The following is a 21,731-nucleotide window of genomic DNA, read 5'->3' as shown; positions in this document are numbered from 1 at the left end:
CAAACACTGAACTTGGGGCAGAGATTTGAACTTTTAAAAGGTACTAGGCTTAAGGCCTAGCTCTAACCCCCTCTGTAAGAAGTCCAGAATTTGTGAAATGTTGGAGTCAAGGGGGTTTGGCACGTTAGGTGTGCACCAGGAAGAGAATTTCTTCCATATTTTGCTATATATTGCACTGGTGACTGGCTTTCTGGACGCCTGTAAGGTGGCAATTACTTTGTCAGATAGCCCCTGCACACACAAGACCTGGGCTTCAGTAGCCAAGCAGCCAACTTCAACTTCTTGGGATCTGGCTGAAACAAAGGTCCCTTATTAAGAAGATATGCATTTAGAGGTAAGTGGATTGGACCGTCCTTCTGAAGATCGATCACCAAGTTGAACCAGCTTCTTTTGGGCCACATTGGAGCCACCAGGATGGTTGGGACCTAATCTTCTCGGATTTTTTTAGTAGTTTTTGCTAGTATTGGGATGGGTGGGAGGAGGCGATGCATAAGCCAGATGAAAATTCCACTGCTGAGCGAAGGCGTCTATCCCTATGGATCTGTTCCTGGGGTCCAGAGGGAAGAAATTCTTGAGCTGTGAATACTGACCTGAGGTGAACAGATCGATCTCTGGTAGACCCAATCGTGCTACTAGCATACGGAAGATTGCCTGATTTAAACTCTATTCTCCTGGTTGTATGTCCTGTCAACTCATGAAGTCTGCCTGAAGATCGGAGAATCCCTTCAGATGGACAGCTGTCAGAGAGGAGATGCCTTTCGGCCCAGCAAAATAGTCGGTTTGATATATTCTTTAAACTGTCGAATTTTGTGCTCTCCTGATGTTTGAGGTGAGCTACAGTAGTGACATTGTCCAAATATACTTTTACATGATGACCAATGATCATGTTTCCTGCTAAAAGAAGGGTCTTCATTGCCTTCAATTCCCTGAAATTGGATGAACTGGCGCTTGTCTCCGGCATCCAGTGCACCTGAAAGGGGGTATGTAGCACTACACCTCCCCACCCCTTTTGCTGGCATCAGTTGTTACTGTAATTAGGGGTGACAGACCAAGCTACGACCTTTTGAAGATTTCTGGGGTTCAACCACCAAGCCATGGATGCTTTTACCCTGCCCAGAATGTGAACCTTCCTTTTTAGAGAGCTGGGGACTCCATTCCAGCTTCTGAGAATATGGGCTTGCAAGGTCCTGAATTGGGCTTGAGCCCAGGGTACTGACTGGATATAGGCCGTCATGGAGCCCAGGACAGACATTGCTGCTCGGAGGGTAGGAGACCTTTGGCCCCTGAACTGTGAATTTTGGTTATCAGATTTAGACGATCTTGTGGGAGGAAGGATGTCTGCTTTTCTGAGTCTAGAATCACTCTCAAAAACCTTCTTGATGTGAAAGGTTGGAGCTCCGATTTTTCTAGATTTGGGATCCATCCTAGGGACTGTAGGATGTCCTGTGATTTCCGTACTTGAACTCTGAGTGTTTGAGCAGACTGAGCTATGATTAGCAGGTCATCTAAATACAGTACAATACAGATGCCCTGCCCCCAGATGTAGGTTACAGTCTCTGACACAGTTCTCGAGAATACCCTCGGTGCTGAGGAGATGCCGAAGGGGAGAACACTGTATTGGTAGTGCTTCACCTGCTGGTTTTGTAGAACTGCAAACCTTAAGTATCTCCTATGGCGAGGATGATTGGGGACCTGAAAGTAAGAAGCCTTCAAGTCGATGGTGGCCATAACAAAATGGGGACCTATCAGTGGAATTGCTGACTTCACTGACTCCATCTTGAATCTTCTGTACCGCACATGCCGGTTGAGACCCTTTAGATTTATAGTGATGCGTGCATCCCCTGAAGGTTTCAATTACATTTGAACTCAGCAATTTCTGGAGACCCGATATCAAGAGGTCTTGAGCTCCCTTGGACGTTAGGGAGGTGACTCAGAACCCGAGGAGGGGAGGACTCGAAATCTATAAGGAGGCCCTCTGACAATACTGAGGACCCACTGGCAATCGGAAATCGCCAGCCACTGATGACAGAACCCCGAGAGCCTCCCCCCCACTCGGTCGGAGTCATTGTTTTTCCTGATGCTGCTGCTGGGGGACAAGGATGTCCCTACCTTTCCCCTTAGCATAGCTGGAGAGGTCTGAGGCAGAGAAATGAAAAAAACCTTTTTGAGCAGGTTTCTGTTCCGGAAGGGTCTTTTTATCTGTGGCCTTTTCCAGTATGTCATCAAGGGCAGGCCCGAAAACATTCACCCTTAAAGGGGATGGAGCACAGCTTAATTTTTGCCCTAAAGCCTCTGCTCTACATTTTAAGCCACAAGGCCCTCCTGACAGAGTTGGACTGGACCATGGACCTGGCAGCAATGCGAACAGATTTAGCTGAGGCATCAGCCAGGAATCCAGCTGCGTTTTTCAGCAGCTGAAGGGAATCTAACAGTTCCCCTCTCGAGGTCCCTCTGGATACATGTCTCTCCAATAGATCCATCCATTTAAAGAGAGATCTAGCAACACATGTGGAAGCTATATTAGTTTTGAGTGAAGAAGTGGAAGTCTCCCAGGATTTTTTTTTTTTTAGCAGGCTCTCCACCTTTCTATCCATAGGGTCTTTAAGTTGAGAGGAGTCCTCGAAGGGGAGAGCAGTTTTCTTAGCTACTCTCGCAGCCTGAATATCCACTTTAGGAACATCCCAGCTGACAGATTCACCTTCTAGCGGGAATCTATGCTTTAGCGCTGAAGGGGTGCTCAGACGTTTTTCCAGAAATTCCCATTCTTGGGAGTTCATGATGTTCTCGTGGACCTGGAACCCTATTTATGCCTCTCTGCTTTCAATCCTCCAAACATCTCACCCTGGATTGTTTGGGGAACCTGTTCCTCTTAAAGGCCCATAGTGTTACGAACCGCACTTATTAAATCTTCCATGTACTCTGTAGAAAAAAGTATTTTCTGGCTTCAGATAGCCTATGCGACGGTCCTTCCCATTTCCCCGAGGCCGAACTGTAGGAGTCCTCAGAGTGAGCCAGAGTACTCAACCTGCAGTTTCCACTTTTTTAGGGACGGATGGTTCCGGAGAAGGATGGGGAGGGGTAAAGGTAGCAAAGGAGGATTGGACCTCCTATTTTACTAGGGTACGGAATTCGTCCAGGAGTGAGGGATGTTAAAGCCCTAACCACCTTGTCCGTACACTACTGACATAACTTTTCCCGCAAAAGCTTTCCTGTCCTTTACCGCCGCACCGGGGCACACACCAACTACAGGGGAGATGGGAGCAGCAAGGAAGAGGAAAAGGCAAAGCCCACAACCACCACTGCCCGGCTACATTAGAACATGTAACTGCAGTCGCCGACCACGCAGCATACCGAAAACCTCTCCATGCCCCATGGGGGACAGGAACGACACTGGCAAGTAGGCGGAGGGAGGGGCTTTTAACCTCTTTGTGCTTCCGGTCCCCATTAGGGCTTGGAGACAACCTCCTATGCGGTCGTGGAAGGTAACTAGAGAAATCTGCAGTTTGATTTTTAATCTGGTGGCGGGCTTCAGTAAAATTGTGCTAGAGTATGTGTAGATTTGGTCCACTGGTGCCATTTCATGAAGCCTGCCACCAGATCAATCTGAGCAAGCGCCGCACACAGCTAGGACTGCGCCAAAACACAAAATTTAAATGAGGAAGATGATAAACACATCAGAGGCAGAAGAGGGGCTGTAACGCATAAGACCCTACCCACAGTCCCTCTCAGATGCACAAAGAGTTTAGGAATCTGAAACTCCTAATGAGGATTTAACAAAAACGAGGCTGCAGATTCTTCACATGAGTATTTATTAAACCAGTATGACAGCAACATCATGGCTCATACCTAGTACTCATACTTAATTTAAGTTGCTTCTGAGCGGAATGTCACATAAAACAGAATTTCTATTTTACTACAGCGAGGCTTGACAAGTAGCGAGGCTTGACATTTTGGGACAATCCCACTGATCTGCATTATTGAACCATGTCACCATTTTGAAAAAGGGGTTGAACTTTTTTTTTTTTTACCCTCCATGCGTGACCTTCTTCCACAGCGGCACTTTGTGCTTCCAATGGATTTTCAATAACTCTTCCCATCTGTCCAGAGAAATCCATTGCAACCAAGCAATTTTCAGACACACTTCTCTGAAATAAAATTATTTGTATTTAAATTTCTAAAGTCAGCCTTAATTTCTGTATCATATCAAATCCGCCAAACCAATAAAACCACTACTTGCTTTAAATGTTGCCAACTAGCTCAGCAACTCAGGCCATATTTACATGCAGCAGAAAATTCCTAATACCTGTGTCATACATAGATCTGTAAGCAAAATACTTTGTAAAGAAGTGACAACTAGGCTACCCCTTAACCAACTGACATGCCTATAGGAAATAGCAAATAAGAACGCAGAACGTATTTTTCTTTACTTGCCTCAATTTAAAAGGCATTGATTAAGGCATCTGGATACAGATCTCCATAATACAATATAAAAAGTGGATATCTGGAATTTGGAACAATGTGGATATTGAAAAATCCACTGCATGCCCTAAATGGATTTTTATGCAAAGCATGGATGAGATTTAGAAACTACCATTCATCTTTGGCTTTGTTCACTCGTTATATATATCTGCAGAAAAATTTACTTTCTTCAGCATTCCAGTCCACTTTATTATTATTACATGCATCTTATTGTGGGCCGTTAGTCAGCAGAAAACCAAACACCCCACATAGGTGAATAGCTGTAATATAATGCAGTAATCTATGTATCAAGGCTGCAAGAAGCCTCTACATGATTCAAGGTAACAGACCCAAGAACACCACAGAACCCTACGACGATTGGAGTTTGATGATGAAGAATTGCTAGGTGTTTTGACAATAATAGAGATCTCAGAATGAGATGGCATTCGTTTCACTATAAAATGTAACGAGTACTAGTAGAGACCTACTGGTGCAGAGAAGTTTGTGTGCAAAGTCTTCTGTAGAGGAATTCTATAGTTCTGATAAAGCAGCATGCCGTACTGTAAGGGAAAATGGAAACATTAACATTGCTAAACCATTTAAAAAAACATGTTTTATACAATGTACACAAGAAAACCAAAATGAACAATGCATTTACATCACTTCATATAATTACAAACCACTTTATGGTGAATTATGCTCGTTATTAAAGGGGTTGCCAAGCAACACAAAAAGGACTTTAGTAAGTTGTATAATATACATTTGGATAAAGTACTTTAATTCTGGAAACTTCACTGTTAGCGCATTAACTGCCATGCTGGGTGCCTGGTTCAGTTCATTAGAAAAAGTCAGCCCTTTAGTGCACCAATATGGAAACCTTAGGGTATGTGTCCACGTTCAGGATTGCATCAGGATTTGACGCAGGTAAAATTTGCACCCCAATCTGCACCTGAGGTCACTGGCAGGTCACCTGCGTTTTTTTAATGCGTTTTTCATGCGTTTTTTTAATGTGGATTTGTGTGTGCTTTTGTAAGCTCAATAAATATATATATAAAAAAAGAATTGTGATGTCATTTCTTGTCCAACCTCTTCTTTTACATACTCCATTGAAGAATATACACACACAGGTAGATAGATACGTTAGATGGATACCATAGATAGATACAATACATATCTATCGTATCTGTCTATCGTATCTATTATATCTATCTATGGATCGATCTATCGTATTTATCTATGGTATCTATCTATCGATATAACTATTATGTACCAATATATCTATAAATATATCTATACATAGATATATCGATAGATATATTGATAGATGGATAATAGATACGATAGATGGATATCTATCATATCTATCTATTGTATCCATCTATTGTATCTATCATATCTACCTATTGTATCGATCTATCATATCTATTGTATCGAACTATGGTATATCTATCGATCGAATATACATCTATAAATATATCGATCTATATATAGATATATCGATAGATAATAGATAGATATACATAAACAGATGATTGATACGATAGATGGATCACACAAGTGAGAAATTCAGACTAGTCTCGCATCTTAACAACCGGCACTGCTGCCGGCACTCCGGAGCGGAGCACGCAGCATGTATTTCTATGCAGTTGCATGCTCCACTCCCGAGTGCCGGTGCCAGTGTTGGGTATTAAGATGTGAGACTCGTTTGAGTTTTTCGCATGTGTGATCCCGGCCTTAAATAAAGACACACACGAAATCTGCGTTGGGCCGGGGTCACAATTGCGAGAAATTCACAATCCTCTCGCTTCAATACCCGGCACCGCCACCGGCACTCGGGAGCAGAGCGTACGGTTGCATGTATTTCTATGCAGCTGAACGCTCCGGTCCGGAGTGCCTGCGGCAGTGCCGGGTATTGACGCCGGCCTTAAATGCAATATGTTTAATTAAAAAAATAAATAAAAAATTGAAAAAATAATGGCGTGGGCTCCCGTGCAATTTTCACCAGAGAGGGAAAGCCAGCGCCTGGGAGACTGATGTTTGTAGCCTGGGAAGGGGTTAATACCCATGGAGCTTCCCAGGTTATGAATATCAGCGCGCAGCTGTCTGCGTAGCCTTTACTGGCTATAAAAATAGGGGGAAAAACCCCGGGTAAGCTCCTGTCGTGGGCGGTTCCCGCTCTGGGGTCCCCGGGGCACTCGGCTCTGCTATCTCGGGTCGGCGCAGCCTCCAGGATGGGACTCGGGGGGCTGCGGCCCTCCATGTGCAGGTGGGGTCGGGGAACACGAGAGGGGGCAGAGCTCCACCCGCAACTCCGCCCACAGCAAGCGGTGGCCCCGCTCTCAAACAGATGAGCCCAGACCTGGCCGCAAAGCAACCCGCAGGTGAGCACCTACCATGAGCGACTCCTGCTCTGAAGTCCCCGGGGCGCTCCGCTCCGACTGAAATAGAAGCCGCAGCTCTCCATAGGCAGGTGGGGCCGAGGAGTGGAAGAGTGGACAAGTCCCCGCCCATAACTCCACCCACAAATTGCGGCAACATCGCTTCTAGGGAATGGAGCCCTGACTCAGCCGCAGGAGAAACAACAACTCCCGCTCTAAAATCTGAGACCCTATGCTCCAGCCCCCCAGACCGGCGTGGCCTCAGAGATCATAGCCGCAGCTCTGTTTATGCCGGCGGGGACGGGGAGCAGAAGAGAGGAAGAAACCCCGCCCACTACTCCACACACAGCTCGCAGCGACACTGCAACTAGGGATACAAAGAGGCAGGCTGCCAGCCGTACACTAAATTATGATGCCCCAGAGTTCATACCCCAACCCAGACCCCAGATGACAGAGGGGCACAGGGTCAAAGGTCCGGGAATAATGCCGGCTAGACCGGATGGTGCACCACAAATAAAAAGCTACCCACAAGCTGCACCACTACAGAGACCCAGCGACTGTACCAACGAGGGGGGGGGGGGGGGGGAGAATTCCACTACAGAAGTATCATGCTCTATCCCCAGCTCAGAGGGGGTGACAGTTACGGAAAGACCCCCCACTGAATGAATGATAGACAATTTGTTGAAAGATTTCTGCGACCATCTTAAAAAATGGATGAACAATCCCTAATACTAGATAAAGTCTTGCTCTTTCAATCCGTCAAGCACTGCATCATCTTGTATGGTCACCCCATCTGAGTCCTAAATAAAGGACACGTTGACATCCATTGCAGAAAGCCTTGATTCCTCCTTGCCATTATCTTCCTCAAGATCTTCCCTTAACGATTCTTCTACATCAACACAAGACTCATACGCACCCTCTGTAGACTCTTCAGATAGCAGCATGGAGGACCTTCCCCCTGGGGATTATGATCTTCCCCATTCGGATCTTTCACCAACCCTTCCTATAACCACGGCTTTGCTAGAAAGTCTGCAGAGAGACAAACTCACTCAAATGTAACTTGCCAACTATAGAAGACCACAGGCGTAGAAGCAACGTGAAAATCAGGGGAGTCCCGGAGTCTGTTGAACCCCCTCACTTGAAACACTATATTCACAAAATGATCTCTAAATTCATTCCTGACACCAGCGAACCTAACATCATAGAAAGTCTACCGAATTAAAAGACCCTCGTTCCTTCAACTGGATGTGCCAAGAGACATTGTCTCCTTTTACCTGGCCTGGGTCAGGGGCAAACTATTTGACCTCTCCTCCGAAAAAAACTTTCTGCTCTTTCCATATGGTCACCTAACATTCTTCACAGACTTACCAAAAGACACTTTGAAAAAGCGACAAGATTTTTCATCAGTTACACGGGAGCTCCAGAGGTCCCACTTTGCTTATTCATGGTATCCTTCCTCTACTCTTTTGGTAAAACTCCGGTCCGGAATTGTACATATTGCAACCCCCATCGAGGGTCTGTCCTTCCTGCGGCAACATGGTCTGAATCCTTCTAGAACCAACAATGGTCCTACTTGACTTGTCAATATGTGCGGAACATAACTACATTTGTCTCTACTACGCCTAATAATTAGCTTTGATAATGAGCAAGATATCTTCACTGCCCACATAGTCGCAGGGTCACCCAAGGGTGTTCCCGGACACGATAAGCTACTATATTTCATTAAGCTTCAAGTACACGACAGGCCTTCGTATTCTACTACCTACTGGTTATCTAATAGTTTTAGAGGTTACTCAGCGAATCTACACATAGCATTACCCATGTCATTTTTATAACCTACTGCGTTAATTCATTTTAAGCCATTATGTTTATACTAAACTACTATACAGTCATGGCCAAAAGTATTGACACCCCTGCAATTCTGTCAGATAATACTCATTTTCTTCCTGAAAATGATTGCAATCACAAATTCTTTGGTATTATTATCTTCATTTAATTTGTCTTAAATGAAAAAACACAAAAGAGAATGAAGCACAAAGCAAAAAACATTGATCATTTCACACAACTCCAAAAATGGGCCAGACAAAAGTATTGGCACCCTCAGCCTAATACTTGGTTGCACAACCTTTAGCCAAAATAACTGCGACCAACCGCTTCCGGTAACCATCAATGAGTTTCTTACAATGCTCTGCTGGATTTTAGACCATTTTTCTTTGGCAAACTGCTCCAGGTCCCTGATATTTGAAGGGTGAATTCTCCAAACTGCCATTTGTAGATCTCTCCACAGGTGTTCTATGGGATTCAGGCCTGGACTCATTGCTGGCCACCTTAGAAGTCTCCAGTGCTTTCTCTCAAACCATTTTCTAGTGCTTTTTGAAGTGTTTTTTGGGTCATTGTCCTGCTGGAAGACCCATGACCTCTGAGGGAGAGGCCCTACATTATGCTGCAAAATTTGTTGCTAGTCTTCAGACTTCATAATGCCATGCACACGGTCAAGCAGTTCAGTGCCAGAGGCAGCAAAGCAACCCCAAAACATCAGGGAACCTCCGCCATGTTTGACTGTAGGGACCGTGTTCTTTTCTTTGAAAGCCTCTTTTTTTCTCCTGTAAACTCTATGTTGATGCCTTTGCCCAAAAAGCTCTACTTTTGTCTCATCTGACCAGAGAACATTCTTCCAAAATGTTTTAGGCTTTTTCAGGTAAGTTTAGGCAAACTCCAGCCTGGCTTTTTTATGTCTCGGGGTAAGAAGTGGGGTCTTCCTGGGTCTCCTACCATACAGTCCCTTTTCATTCAGATGCCGACAGATAGTATGGGTTGACACTGTTGTACCCTCGGACTGCAGGGCAGCTTAAACTTGTTTGCATGTTAGTCGAGGTTCTTTATCCAACAACCACACAATCTTGCAATGAAATCTCTTGTCAATTTTTCTTTTCCGTCCAAATCTAGGGAGGTTAGCCACAGTGCCATGGGTTTTAAACTTCTTGATGACACTGCGCACGGTAGACACAGGAACATTCAGGTCTTTGGAGATGGACTTGTAGCCTTGAGATTGCTCATGCTTCCTCACAATTTGGTTTCGCAAGTCCTCAGACAGTTCTTTGGTTTTCTTTCTTTTCTCCATGTTCAATGTGGCGGACACAGGACAGAGGTTGAGTCAGCTTTAATCCATGTCAACTGGCTGCAAGTGTGATTTAGTTATTGCCAACACCTGTTAGGTGCTACAGGTAAGTTACAGATGCTGTTAATTACACAAATTAGAGAAGCATCACATGATTTTTCAAACAGTGCCAATACTTTTGTCCACCCCCTTTTCTATGCTTGGTGTGGAATTATATCCAATTTGGCTTTAGGACCATTCTTTTTGTGTTTTTTCATTTAAGACAAATTAAATGAAGATAATACCAAATAATTTGTGTTTGCAATCATTTTCAGGAAGAAAATGAGTATTATCTGACAGAATTGCAGGGGTGTCAATACTTTTGGCCATCAATGGAAAAATGAAAAAATGTATTGGTCTCAATTTTTTTGAAAAAACAATCTTGAATTTATCAATTCAAGTGAGAAAACAACGGTGCAATTATTTTTCTTTTTTTAATACTATCCCCTCTCACTAAGTGAGAAATTTAAGATTTTGGATTTAAATTAATGAAAAATGCAATTCTGACACTTTTGTATTTCCCCAAGTGATCTAAAAATATGTATTTGAGATGCATTTTTTACACCAAGTCACCCCACCAATTCTTTTTGCCAAGTGAAAGAAAAATATTCTTACTGTAAACTGTACAGACCTTTACACAGGCACAACACTTCAGCTGGTTTAGACTGCACAATTATGAACGAGCGCTTCTATGAACACTCGTTCACAATAATTGTGCAATATAAATGGAGCTTTCATTTTTTAATACAGTTACACTAGGAAGATACCTTCAAGAGTCTGAAAGCAGTCATCCAACAAGTTCGAGTTTGTTCATCTTCTGCACAAAGAAATCTCAGCTCTTTACTGTCTGTTAGAACTCTGTTGGGCTACAGAAAAGGAAAGTTAGAAAGACATCTTCTAATAGCCTGACATATATCCAACAATTATACCACAAAAGCATACTTTACTTACAAAGCTACCGTAATTACATTTCAGTAATGAAGATCTGATTATGAAAGGTTACTATTACTTTATGTGAACCTGCCAAGATCACTCTGCTGTAATGGTCTTGCTTTAAAACTTTAACTCTATAACTAATCAAGGAATATACTGGTTTGTAAATTTCACATACTTAACTTTCCTAACCCGCATAGTGCAGCCAACGTAGTGATGAGCGAGCGTGCTCAGATAAGGAAGAGGTGTATCTAGGGTTTCTGGCACCCGGGGCAAGAATTCATTTTGGCGCCCCCCCCCAAGGACATATGCCCCTCGTCAGCCCCATCATTGCCCTCTCCTCGTCAGCTCCATCATTGCCCTCTCCTCCTCCACCATCCCCATCATTGCGCTCTCCCCGTCAGCCCCATCATTGCCCTCTCCTCCCCCCACACACCATTCACTTCTCTGCACATTCCCCTGCAGCGCGATACACCCAATACTGAGCCACACACATTCACATACACACACACACATACACATTCACATACACACACACATTCTCACACACACATTCACATACACACTGAGTGATATTATACACTGTGTGTACAATCAATATGGCCGCCGCAAGGTGGGAAACCGGGGGGCCGTGCGGCGGTATAACCAGACATGTCAGATGTCAGCCAGCTCTCCCATCCCCCTGTACATCATGTGTTATACTCAGTTATACTCCAGTCCCCTCCAGAGCTGCATTCACAATTCTGCTTAGAGGAGCGTTACACGGTGAGATCCCGGCTCTCATGTTATGAACCACAAGATCAGGTGCTGCCAAAAATGTGAACGCAGCTCTAGAAGTGACTTGGGAAAATGACAATAAATCCCAAAATTAATAGCACATAGTATTGATCTGTGTCTGGAAAATTATAGGGTCTGTTAGGGGTTGAGACACTTACAGGAGTCCCCATGTCTGAGCCTCTCATAGGGGCACCTGTGTGTGAGAAACCTATAGGGTCCCTGTGCCAGAAACACTCATGGAGCACCCATGTCTGAACTACTTATGGGGGCACGTGTGCCTGAAAAATATATGGAGGTCCTATGTCTGACCTACTTATGGGGGTCTCCATGCCTCAAATACTTATAGAAGCCCCTGAGTGTGCAACACTTATAGGGGTCCCCATGCCTGAGATGCTTATAGGGGACTCATATCGGAGACACTTATGGGGGCTCCTGAGAGTGCAACACTTATGGGGGTCACCATACCAGCAGCTATTTTTCTATCTTCACACATGCTAAATCTCCATAACCCTCATTAGGGCCATTGAGCCATTTATGGGGGTCCTCATGCCTGAGGCACTTATGGGGGGCGCTGGAGTGTGTGACACTTATGGGTTTCCCCATGCCTGACACTTATGGGGGCCTGGAGTGTGTGACACTTATGGGGGTCCACCTGACTTAGACATTAGGGGTCACCATGCCAGCAGCTATTTTTCTGTTTTCACACATCAAAAATGTTCGAAACTCTTCTTTGTGCCATTGTAAATTTGTACGACTCTTCCATCCATGGTGTAGGTCTATGTTAGAATTGGGTTTCTATGGTCGGCCATGTTTACCTCACTTTCACCATTCACACCCCAGTATTACACAGGACAGGCTTCAGTAATGGCGGCCAGAGGTGTCTGGATAGAGTCGGTGCGGTAGCAGACAGGACGGGTCCTTTGTTATGGAGGAGCTGTGTTTGCGCACGTCTGTGGGAACAGCGCAGAGAAGAGTCTCATATAAAGGGGCCTCGTCTGCCCGCGCCCCTCCTGCCCGCGCCCACACACACATATTCACACACACACAAACATTCTCACACACACATTCACACACACCTCTCCTTGCACTCTGCCGCAGCATCTCATCGCCTTCCTCTGACACAGCCGGCCGCTGAATGACGTCATCCAGCGGCGCGTCTGTGTGAGAGGAAGCAGGAAGACAGATCGCTGGGCAGCGGAGCTGCGGGGATTTCTCCCTGCCCGCCACAGCCACTGTGCAGGGGCTCCCCTCCACCTCTGCACACGTTGGGAGCCGGCGCTCTGCAGCTTCTCTGTGTCGGCTGTCAGCTTGACAGTCGGCACAGAGAACAGCTGACTCCCTGACCGGGGGCGGCAGAATGCCGCCGCTGGGGAAGACACTGCGGACCGCCGAATTAGGCGGCCCGACTGCGCCCCCCCTAGATACGCCACTGAGATAAGGTGCTAACCAAGCATTCTTGGGTCCCAATCGGGTATTTTAGGCGTACCTAACAGGCAATCCCTGGATGTGTTGTGGCTGTCGATCATCTCCAATACATGCAGCCACGGCAACTTGAGCAATTTTTTTCTAGCATGCCGAAAATGCTCAATTAGGACATGAACATGCTTGGTTAACACCTTATCCGAGCACGCTCGCTCATCACTACTAGCCAAGCTAAAAATGAACACAGCGGGCCAATTCCTGGTTAATGCATAGATCCTCATGCTTTACTCCCAGCCTAGCAGTTGTCAGAAGTCAGCCCAGCCTTGGTATATTTGCAACTTAAATCTACATAAGCAAAGTTTACATTTTCTCAAATACGGAGGAAATTTTTATTTGTGGAGAGGAACACAAGTTTCAACCATTGATTGGCGACCACCCTACTCTCCTGAAATGCTAGGTGTTTAAAAAAAAAAAGAAATTGTTTAACATTAACTGAGAAATTAATTTTTTTTCTTTAAACTTTACTGCAATCTTTATTGCAGTTTGCGGCCGCGGTAGCTACGCTACTGGTGAAAAGCCAGAGGGTGCAGTCGCTCCCGGCCCCGAGCTCAGTGGGGCCCACCTGCAGCTATGCTACCCTCAACTGTATCGGAGTGCGCAGCTAATGCAGGGACCTTTATACAGTATGGGAGCCAATGTGGAAGCTATTATACAACATGGTAGCAAATATACAGTGTGGGAGCTAATGTGGGGCCCATTATACAGCCTGAAAGTTAATGAGGGCCATTACACAGTTTGAAGGACAACAAGAGGTCCTAAATACAGCATTGAAGCTAATTAAGAGGCAATGCTACTGTTTGGTGGTTAATGCAGGGTCCAGTATATAGTTTGAGGGCTTTTGTTGGGGTCAACCTGTGTTTTGGGGAGCAGTGGGTACTAGTGATGAGTGAGTGTGCACGGATATCGGGTTATCAGAGAATGCCCAGATGTTATTTGAATATTTCGAGCATGCTTAGATAATATGTTCAAGCCCCCGTAGCAACATGTTTTGCGCTGTTAGGCAATCCCCGCATGTGTTGCAGCTGTTTAACAGCTGCAGAGACTAGAGCATATTCATTCAACATGACCACTGAAGAAGGTGTGCGACCGAAACGCACATCGGGGTGGGCGCACGGACCCGTGGGAAGCTTATACCCTGCATTCTACTAAGAGGTAACGCATATCCTATATACTATCCTTGTTAAATGTGAGACTTCGCTTTATTGCCATGTTGTATGCAGGGCTATGGTTGATAATTGTATCCAGCACTGTGCACCTAATGCTCCTGTCATAGATGGCATTGTCACATGCATATATTGTTTGCAATTTGGATATCCGCCTTGGGGAAGCTTTAGTCTCTATATAAAAAATTGATATATGCGGGTGTTTTATTTCCTTGGTTCTGTGCGCCCCTGGTATATTACACGTCGGTGCGGTGTCAGTACACCATGTGGTACCCTACCTTACCTGTTTTGTATTCAAATTTTTAATGGTTAATAAAGATTATTGATGTAATGTTCTACATGGACTTAGAGGTCGTTTTTTTCTGGGTCCTTGTGACCCATGCTCTGTTAAGGCACAAAGGAGGGATATTACCATGTATAGGGCACAGTGGTGAGCATTACTATATATAGGGAAGTAAAAGTAACACTATTGTGATAAACAGCAGGTGTAATAGGGACACATACAGCAGCAGCGGCTCATTATTCGGTCGAGTAGTTTGTGCAGGTTGGGAATAGATTGGGACGGTGCTGGAAATGTGATTAGTCAAATGTGTTGTAATCTCTGCAGACCAGCCCTAGCTGGAAAAAGTGGTCATGTTGAAAGAATGTCATATGTAGGCCACTATATATAACTACGGTATACTGTCATCACTTGTATGTTCTGCAGGACTGCTATCTGCCACTATATGGGTGTAAAATCAGTGTGCCACCATAGTTATAATTAGGGTTACAGGTTATAGGCCCACTCAGATGTTTCAACCCCCTCCCTCATCCCCCCAGCTGAACCCCTATGCCTGTGCAATATTCACAAATCTAAAGCTCTGTTTACACATGTGAAAAACATGAAAAGAGCACACCGAATGCAATCCAAATCTTCCCAATAAATAAGCAAAAATGTATGTAGTATAGATCATAACGGATCTGTGAAAGATCTGCCAAAGATCCTGAATATCGAAGTCATGATGCCATCGATAACAGAGCCCAAGTGATAGAACATTATTTTCACCATATAAAACCTACAAGAGTTAAAAAAAAAAAAATTCAACAAAACCCCTGCTGTAAGTAAAAAAGCAAAAGTTACCTTGTCGTGGTGGGATGGCTTTTATGCCATTACTAAAATCTCTTACTTAAATGCACTTTTTGCTTCTTACTTCGTTACAAGCAGGGATTTTGTTGATTTTTTCTTTTGTAAGTTTTATATGGTTTGTGGCCAATGTGAACATGCTTTTATGTGCTGCATATGTGTACCAACTCCAGCTCACATTGTGTTTTATTTTATTTCACCATTATGCACTGAAACACGTTTAACTCCAGAATATCATGCATGCTTTCATTACCTTGACACAAAATCCAAAGTCAGTTGGTGAATTATACAGCTTCTTACAAGATATCAATGAATAAATATTACTATCTTCTAAATCAGATATTCCTTGTAAGTGCCTGGGTTCCTGTATAAAAAGTATAAGATACATTATAGTATAAAATGAAAAATAGTTCCAAGGCCAGCTTAGGAAGCTTCAGATAGACATGTACACGTTCTCCATGAGTATGCATCTAAATATAAATTACATTTCAGTGCACAGACACAGCAAAATAGAATAATAAAACTTAAGATCAGTAGGAAGTCTCTATTGTGCACTGCTGTGATACAAATAAGATTATTGTGCTTCTTTTTGGTTAACGCCATGTGAGATTATAATAAGTGCAGTAACGGCATTTGTTCTACAATACCTGAGCAGCTTATCTTAATGGTGCATGCACGCTCTCATGAAACATACATGTGTGTATAATAGATGTGACCATGCATGATAATTAAACAACTGGAAACAGTGTTGCTAAAACCATCTAAGGGTACAAATAGGAAAAGAAAGAAAAACGAGTAACTGACATCCCAGAAGGGTTTCAAAATCACTAGTCAGAGAAAAACATTAACATTTTTTTTTTAAAGGTGCTTTATTATACATATATCCATATATGGGTAACTAAAACAAAACAAAACACACCAATAACCAAAATGTATATATAAACATTACATAATGTAACTGGGTCAGTATCAGTTGGGAACAAAAACAAAAAATTACATGACATTCCAAAGAATGAATAAAAGTGTATATGTACCAATCCTTGAATTATACCAGTAAAACAAAAAGTGTATTAACATTAGCACACAGGGAGGGAGGGAGTTTATTTTTAATTTTACTGATCGTTGAGGAGGAGTGCTCATTGCTTACTATAAGGGTATGTTTCCACGTTCAGGAAACGCTGCGTTTTTGACGCTGCGTTGAGCCGCAGCATCAAAAACGCAGCGTCCAGATGTTACAGCATAGTGGAGGGGATTTCATGAAATCCCGTCTCCACTATGCAGGAAAAAACGCATGCAGCATAGCCGCGAAAACGCACATGCGGCGCATCTTTTCAGAACGCAGCATGTCCTTACAATGAGCAAAACACGCAAGAACACTGCAGGTGACCTGTCAGTGACCTCAGGGGCAGATTTGGTCAGGATTTTACCTGCATAAAATCCTGACCAAATCCTGAAGCAAGCCTGAACGTGGACACATACCCTTAGTGATGGGCAAACCCCTGGATGTTCGGGTACGGCCGAACAGTTAAAAATAAAATTTGGTTTCCGGTCATTGGCATCAGCTGATGGGACTACTCCTCATCAGCCTATGCCGCCTTCTGATCAGGAGGCAGCTGATGGCAGTATACATCAGCCTGCGCTTTAAATAAATTAAAAGTTAAAACTTTAAAGATAAATTAAAAACATACTCAATTAGTAAACCTGTGTGTTATTTTTAAATAAGTGTGTTTCGTTATTATTTCAAATAAAGGACTTTATTCTCGCTGTGTGGTTATTTACAATATGACTATAGGATTAGTAATGGAGAGGTGTCTCAGACACCTCTCCATTACCAAGCTGAGTGATTGAGGTCACCGGACAAAACAAAGGTGACAATCACACAAATATGAACTCCACTTGCCACCGCCACAGGGCAAGTGGTAAGAGCCAGGAAAAGCACCAGAATTTAGATGTGCCTTTTCTGGGCACCTATTTTAGGCTGCAGAGGCCAATATTTACCAGTCTCAGAATTCCAGCCCCCAGATGTCTGCTTTAGCTTGGCTGGTTGTCAAAAATGGGGAAGGGGTACTCTTATTTATTTTTTTAACTATTTAATTAATTTTTTAAAAATAGCACGGGGACCCCTCTTTTCTTTATAACCAACTTTGCTAAAGCTGACAGCTGAGGGTTGCAGCCCGCAGCTGTCAGTTTTGCCTGGCTGGTTATCAGAAGTGAAGGGGAACCCATGAGGTATTTTTTTTATTTTATTTTATTTCAAGCGCAGGTGCTGACTGATTAATGCTCTCATCTGCCGCCACCTGCTCTCGCTGTTATTAGCGGCAGTAGAAGTTGGCTGATGGGAGTAGTAGTCCCATCAGATTACGCCAGTGACCAGAGGTAAACTTTTTTACTTCAGGTCACACCTGCAGGGTTCAAGCTGTCACTTGACAGCATTAAAACTGCAGCACTCTGAATGGTGGTATTACTCTTACCGCTGATCAGAGCCTCCAATGTTTCTCGTGCTGCCATATAGATGACAGCAAGAGAAAAACCCGGTGTTCGGGCAGCCAAACCCAAACAGTAAAACGGACTTCCTGGTGAAGTCTGTGCCCGAACAGTAGGTGTTCGGAACAGACCCTGAACTTTACCGTTACATCCTTCTTCATTGATCCCAAACTAGTTTCCATCAGTGCAGTACATAATAATGGGAGCACATATCAATCGAGCCCAACAAAAACTAAAGGAGCAACTGCTCTGTTTGTGATAACCAGTTTTGAGCAGTGCAATATGGTTGTGTCCAGTGGCAGGTTTGCTGCAGGTTTTAGATCAGTAATAGGTAACTACCGTAATAGGCAATGATTACTTTTCCAAAATGATCACCACTCAGTGTAAAAATGCTTTCAGTTTGCTCCCGTTCATACTTTTTTTGTTTTAGGAATAGGTATTAATTAATTAGTACATGCACAATAGTTTTTTATTCTGCAAGATTACCAAGCATAATGTATTATGGGAAAAATTTTAGCTGAGATTAGGTGTACACAGTTTAAACAAGCTGTAAAGTCTCCTTGCACGCACACAGGATCAACTAGCAAGCATTTTTTTTATATGAGCTCCTGGTGGACAGCATCAGGTTTTCTTGTGGAGAAGAAGTAAACTGCCTACTTTATTCTGATGTTGGCATTATATAGTTATTAGGTAAAATACTAATTTTGTTGACACCAGTACCTCTGAAGCAGATACATATTGGGCTTCTGTGTCTCTATCAAACCACTCCTCATTGGCTGTGTACATGTCTGTGTGACCACTTTAGATGTATCACTTTACTCTGCCATTTTTTTGCAACATTCTAGCAATACTGTTTATGTATTGTGTTAGTGGATGATGGCAGCAATACCATAATAGTATCTCTCCATTTTCTGTTTGGCAGGTGCTTTATGATATCAAATCATGATTTGAATGCTCATTAGGGCGTTTAACAAGAGGAGTACTTCTATTTTTGAGGTTTTCATCTAGTCTGGTTTGGTGTTGAAACTATTATCCTCCTCAAGACCATTCAGTTTTTTTTCCCCGCAAAGCTGTATGATAAGATTGCTTTTGTGGGTCATGTTGCAGCTTTGAAAACTGCATTTACTTCTACCATACAATGTACCAAGACTAAAAATCTGGAGTTCGAGTTTAAAAACAAAAAAACTATGTAGACCTGTTTGGTGCAAACAGTGTTCACTTTGTGGTACACATGATTTCCTAACAGTGAATATATATATAATATATCACCATTAATTCCATGGTGCTGTACATGTGAAAAGGGGTTACATGCAGGGTTATAGATATCGTTGACAGTAAACAAATTTAGAGTGAGACTGGTACAGAGGGGAGAGGACCCGGTCCTTGTGGACTTACATTCTTCGTGATAATAGGGAAGAGACAGGAGGTCGGTGTGCTGCAGCACTGGTGGTGGTGAAGCAGCAGCTCGGGTGGTTGGTGGGGCGGCAGCGACGCGGCAGCTTGGGTTGTTGGTGACATGGCGGCAGCTCTGTTATGGCAGGCTGAAGGCTTTCCTGAAGACATGGGTTTTCAGGTTCCTTCTGAAGGATCTGAGGGTGGTGGATAATCGGACGTGTTGAGGCGTGGAATTCCAGAGGATGGGGGATATTCAGGAGAAATCTTGGAGGCGGTTGTGTGAGGAAATAAGTGTGGAGGAGAGTAGGAGGTCTTGGGAGGATCGAAGACTACGTGAGGGAAGATAGTGGGATATTAGTTCAGAGATATAGGGGGAGGGGACAGGTTGTGGATGGCTTTGTAGATCAGTGTCAGTAGTTTGAACTGGATTCGTTGGGGAATTGGGAGCCAGTGGAGGGATTTGCAGAGGGGTGAAACGGGAGTAGCGAGGAGAGAGGTGGATTAGCCGAGCAGCAGAGTTGATGACAGACTGGAGTGGTGCAAGGGAGTTAGCGGGGAGGCCACAGAGGAGGGTGTTGCAGTAATCGAGGCGGGAGATGATGAGGGCATGCACAAGAGATTTAGTAGATTGTGGGCTGAGGAAGGAACGGATTCTGGCAATATGTTTGAGCTGGAGGCGACAGGAGGTGGCAAGAGCTTGGATGTGCGGTTTGAAGGACAGGGCGAGATAAAGTGTGTGTGTGTGTGTGTGTGTGTGTGTGTGTGTATGTGTATGTGTGTGTGTGTGTGTGTGTGTGTGTGTGTGTGTGTGTGTGTGTGTGTGTGTGTGTGTGTGTGTGTATGTGTGTGTGTGTGTGTGTGTGTGTGTGTGTGTGTGTGTGTGTGTGTGTGTGTGTGTGTGTGTATGTATATGAAAAAAAATTGGAACAGCACAATGCTCACCGGTGGGTGCCAAGCCTCCTAGGTAAGACGGTCCATTCATCCACCCAAGTTATATACCAAATAGAAGAAAAGAAGGCAGCACTCCAATTCCTTTAAGAGGTGAAAAACTGAAGTTTACGAGAGATGTGCAGAGATGTGGGTCTGAATAAACTTCAGTTTTTCACTTCTTAAAGGAATTGGAGTGCTGCCTTCTTTTTGGTGTATATATATGTATATATAGCCGAGATTTTCAGCCCATTTTTTTGGGCTGAAAGTCCCCCTCTCGGCTTATACTCGAGTCATACCCGGGGGTCGGCAGGGGAGGGGGAGCGGGGGCTGTCTAGTTATTACTTACCTACTCCCGGTGCGGTCCCTGCTTCTCCCGGCGCTGCAGCTTCTTTCTGTACCGAGTGGTCACATGGTACCGCTCATTACAGCAATGAATATGCGGCTCCACCTCCCATAGGGGTGGAGCCGCATATTCATTGCTGTAAATAAGCGGTAACTGTGACCGCTCAATACAGGCAGAAGATGCAGCGCCGGGAGAAGCAGGGACCGCGCCGAGAGCAGGTAAGTATACGGGGAGGGGAGCACTGCGCGATATTTACCTGCTCCTCGCTCCGGTGCGGCTCTGTCTGCAGCGTCCTCTAGCAGTGACGCTCAGGTTAGAGGGCACGGTGACGTAGTCAGTGCGCGCCCTCTGCTGAGCGTCAGTGCTGGAGCCGGAACCGCACGAGGAGCGGTAAATATTGAAAGCGCCGGAGTCCTGAGCGGTGAGTATGATTTTTTTTTTATTGCAGCAGCATTATATATGGAGCATCTATGGGGCCATAATGAACGGTGCAGAGCATTATATGTGGCACAGCTTTATATGGAGCATCTATGGGGCCATAATGAACAGTGCAGAGCATTATATATGGCACAGATTTCTATGGAGCATCTATGGGGCCATAATGAACGGTGCAGAGCATTATATGTGGGGCACAGCTTTATGTGGAGCATCTATGGGGCCATAATGAACGGTGCAGCGCATTATATGTGGCACAGCTTTATGTGGAGCATCTATGGGGCTATAATGAATGGTGCAGAGCATTATATGTGGCACAGCTTTATGTGGAGCATCTATGGGGCCATAATGAATGGTGCAGAACATTATATATGGCACAGCTTTCTATGGAGCATCTATGGGGCACTAATGAACGGTATGGAGCATCTATTTTTATTTTTGAAATTCACCGGTAGCTGCTGCATTTTCCACCCTAGGCTTATACTCGAGTCAATAAGTTTTCCCAGTTTTTTGTGGCAAAATTAGGGGGGTCGGCTTATACTCGAGTATATACGAGAATATATATATATATATATACGAGAATATATATATATATATATATATATATATATATATATATATATATATATATATATATATACACACACAGTATATAAAAAAAAAGAAAAGCAGC

The 21,731-nt window shown here is 44.1% G+C and overlaps 1 protein-coding gene across 1 annotated transcript in view; it reads right to left on the bottom strand.

Moving 5' to 3' along the window:
* Positions 1–21,731, bottom strand: part of GRB10 (growth factor receptor bound protein 10) — a 424,392-nt gene that overhangs the window by 12,026 nt on the left and 390,635 nt on the right. The window contains exons 10-13 of the mRNA XM_069730339.1: positions 15,725–15,835; positions 10,761–10,859; positions 4,947–5,018; positions 4,029–4,145 (exon numbers count right to left, since the gene is read on the bottom strand). Coding sequence (XP_069586440.1) covers positions 4,029–4,145; positions 4,947–5,018; positions 10,761–10,859; positions 15,725–15,835 — 399 coding nt within the window. The remainder of the gene's footprint in view (positions 1–4,028; positions 4,146–4,946; positions 5,019–10,760; positions 10,860–15,724; positions 15,836–21,731) is intronic.

Source organism: Ranitomeya imitator, chromosome 6 (assembly GCF_032444005.1).
Source record: "Ranitomeya imitator isolate aRanImi1 chromosome 6, aRanImi1.pri, whole genome shotgun sequence".
Lineage (NCBI taxonomy): Eukaryota > Metazoa > Chordata > Amphibia > Anura > Dendrobatidae > Ranitomeya > Ranitomeya imitator.
The sequence above is the reverse complement of the archived record's forward strand: the minus strand, read 5'-3'. Positions and strand labels throughout refer to the sequence as shown.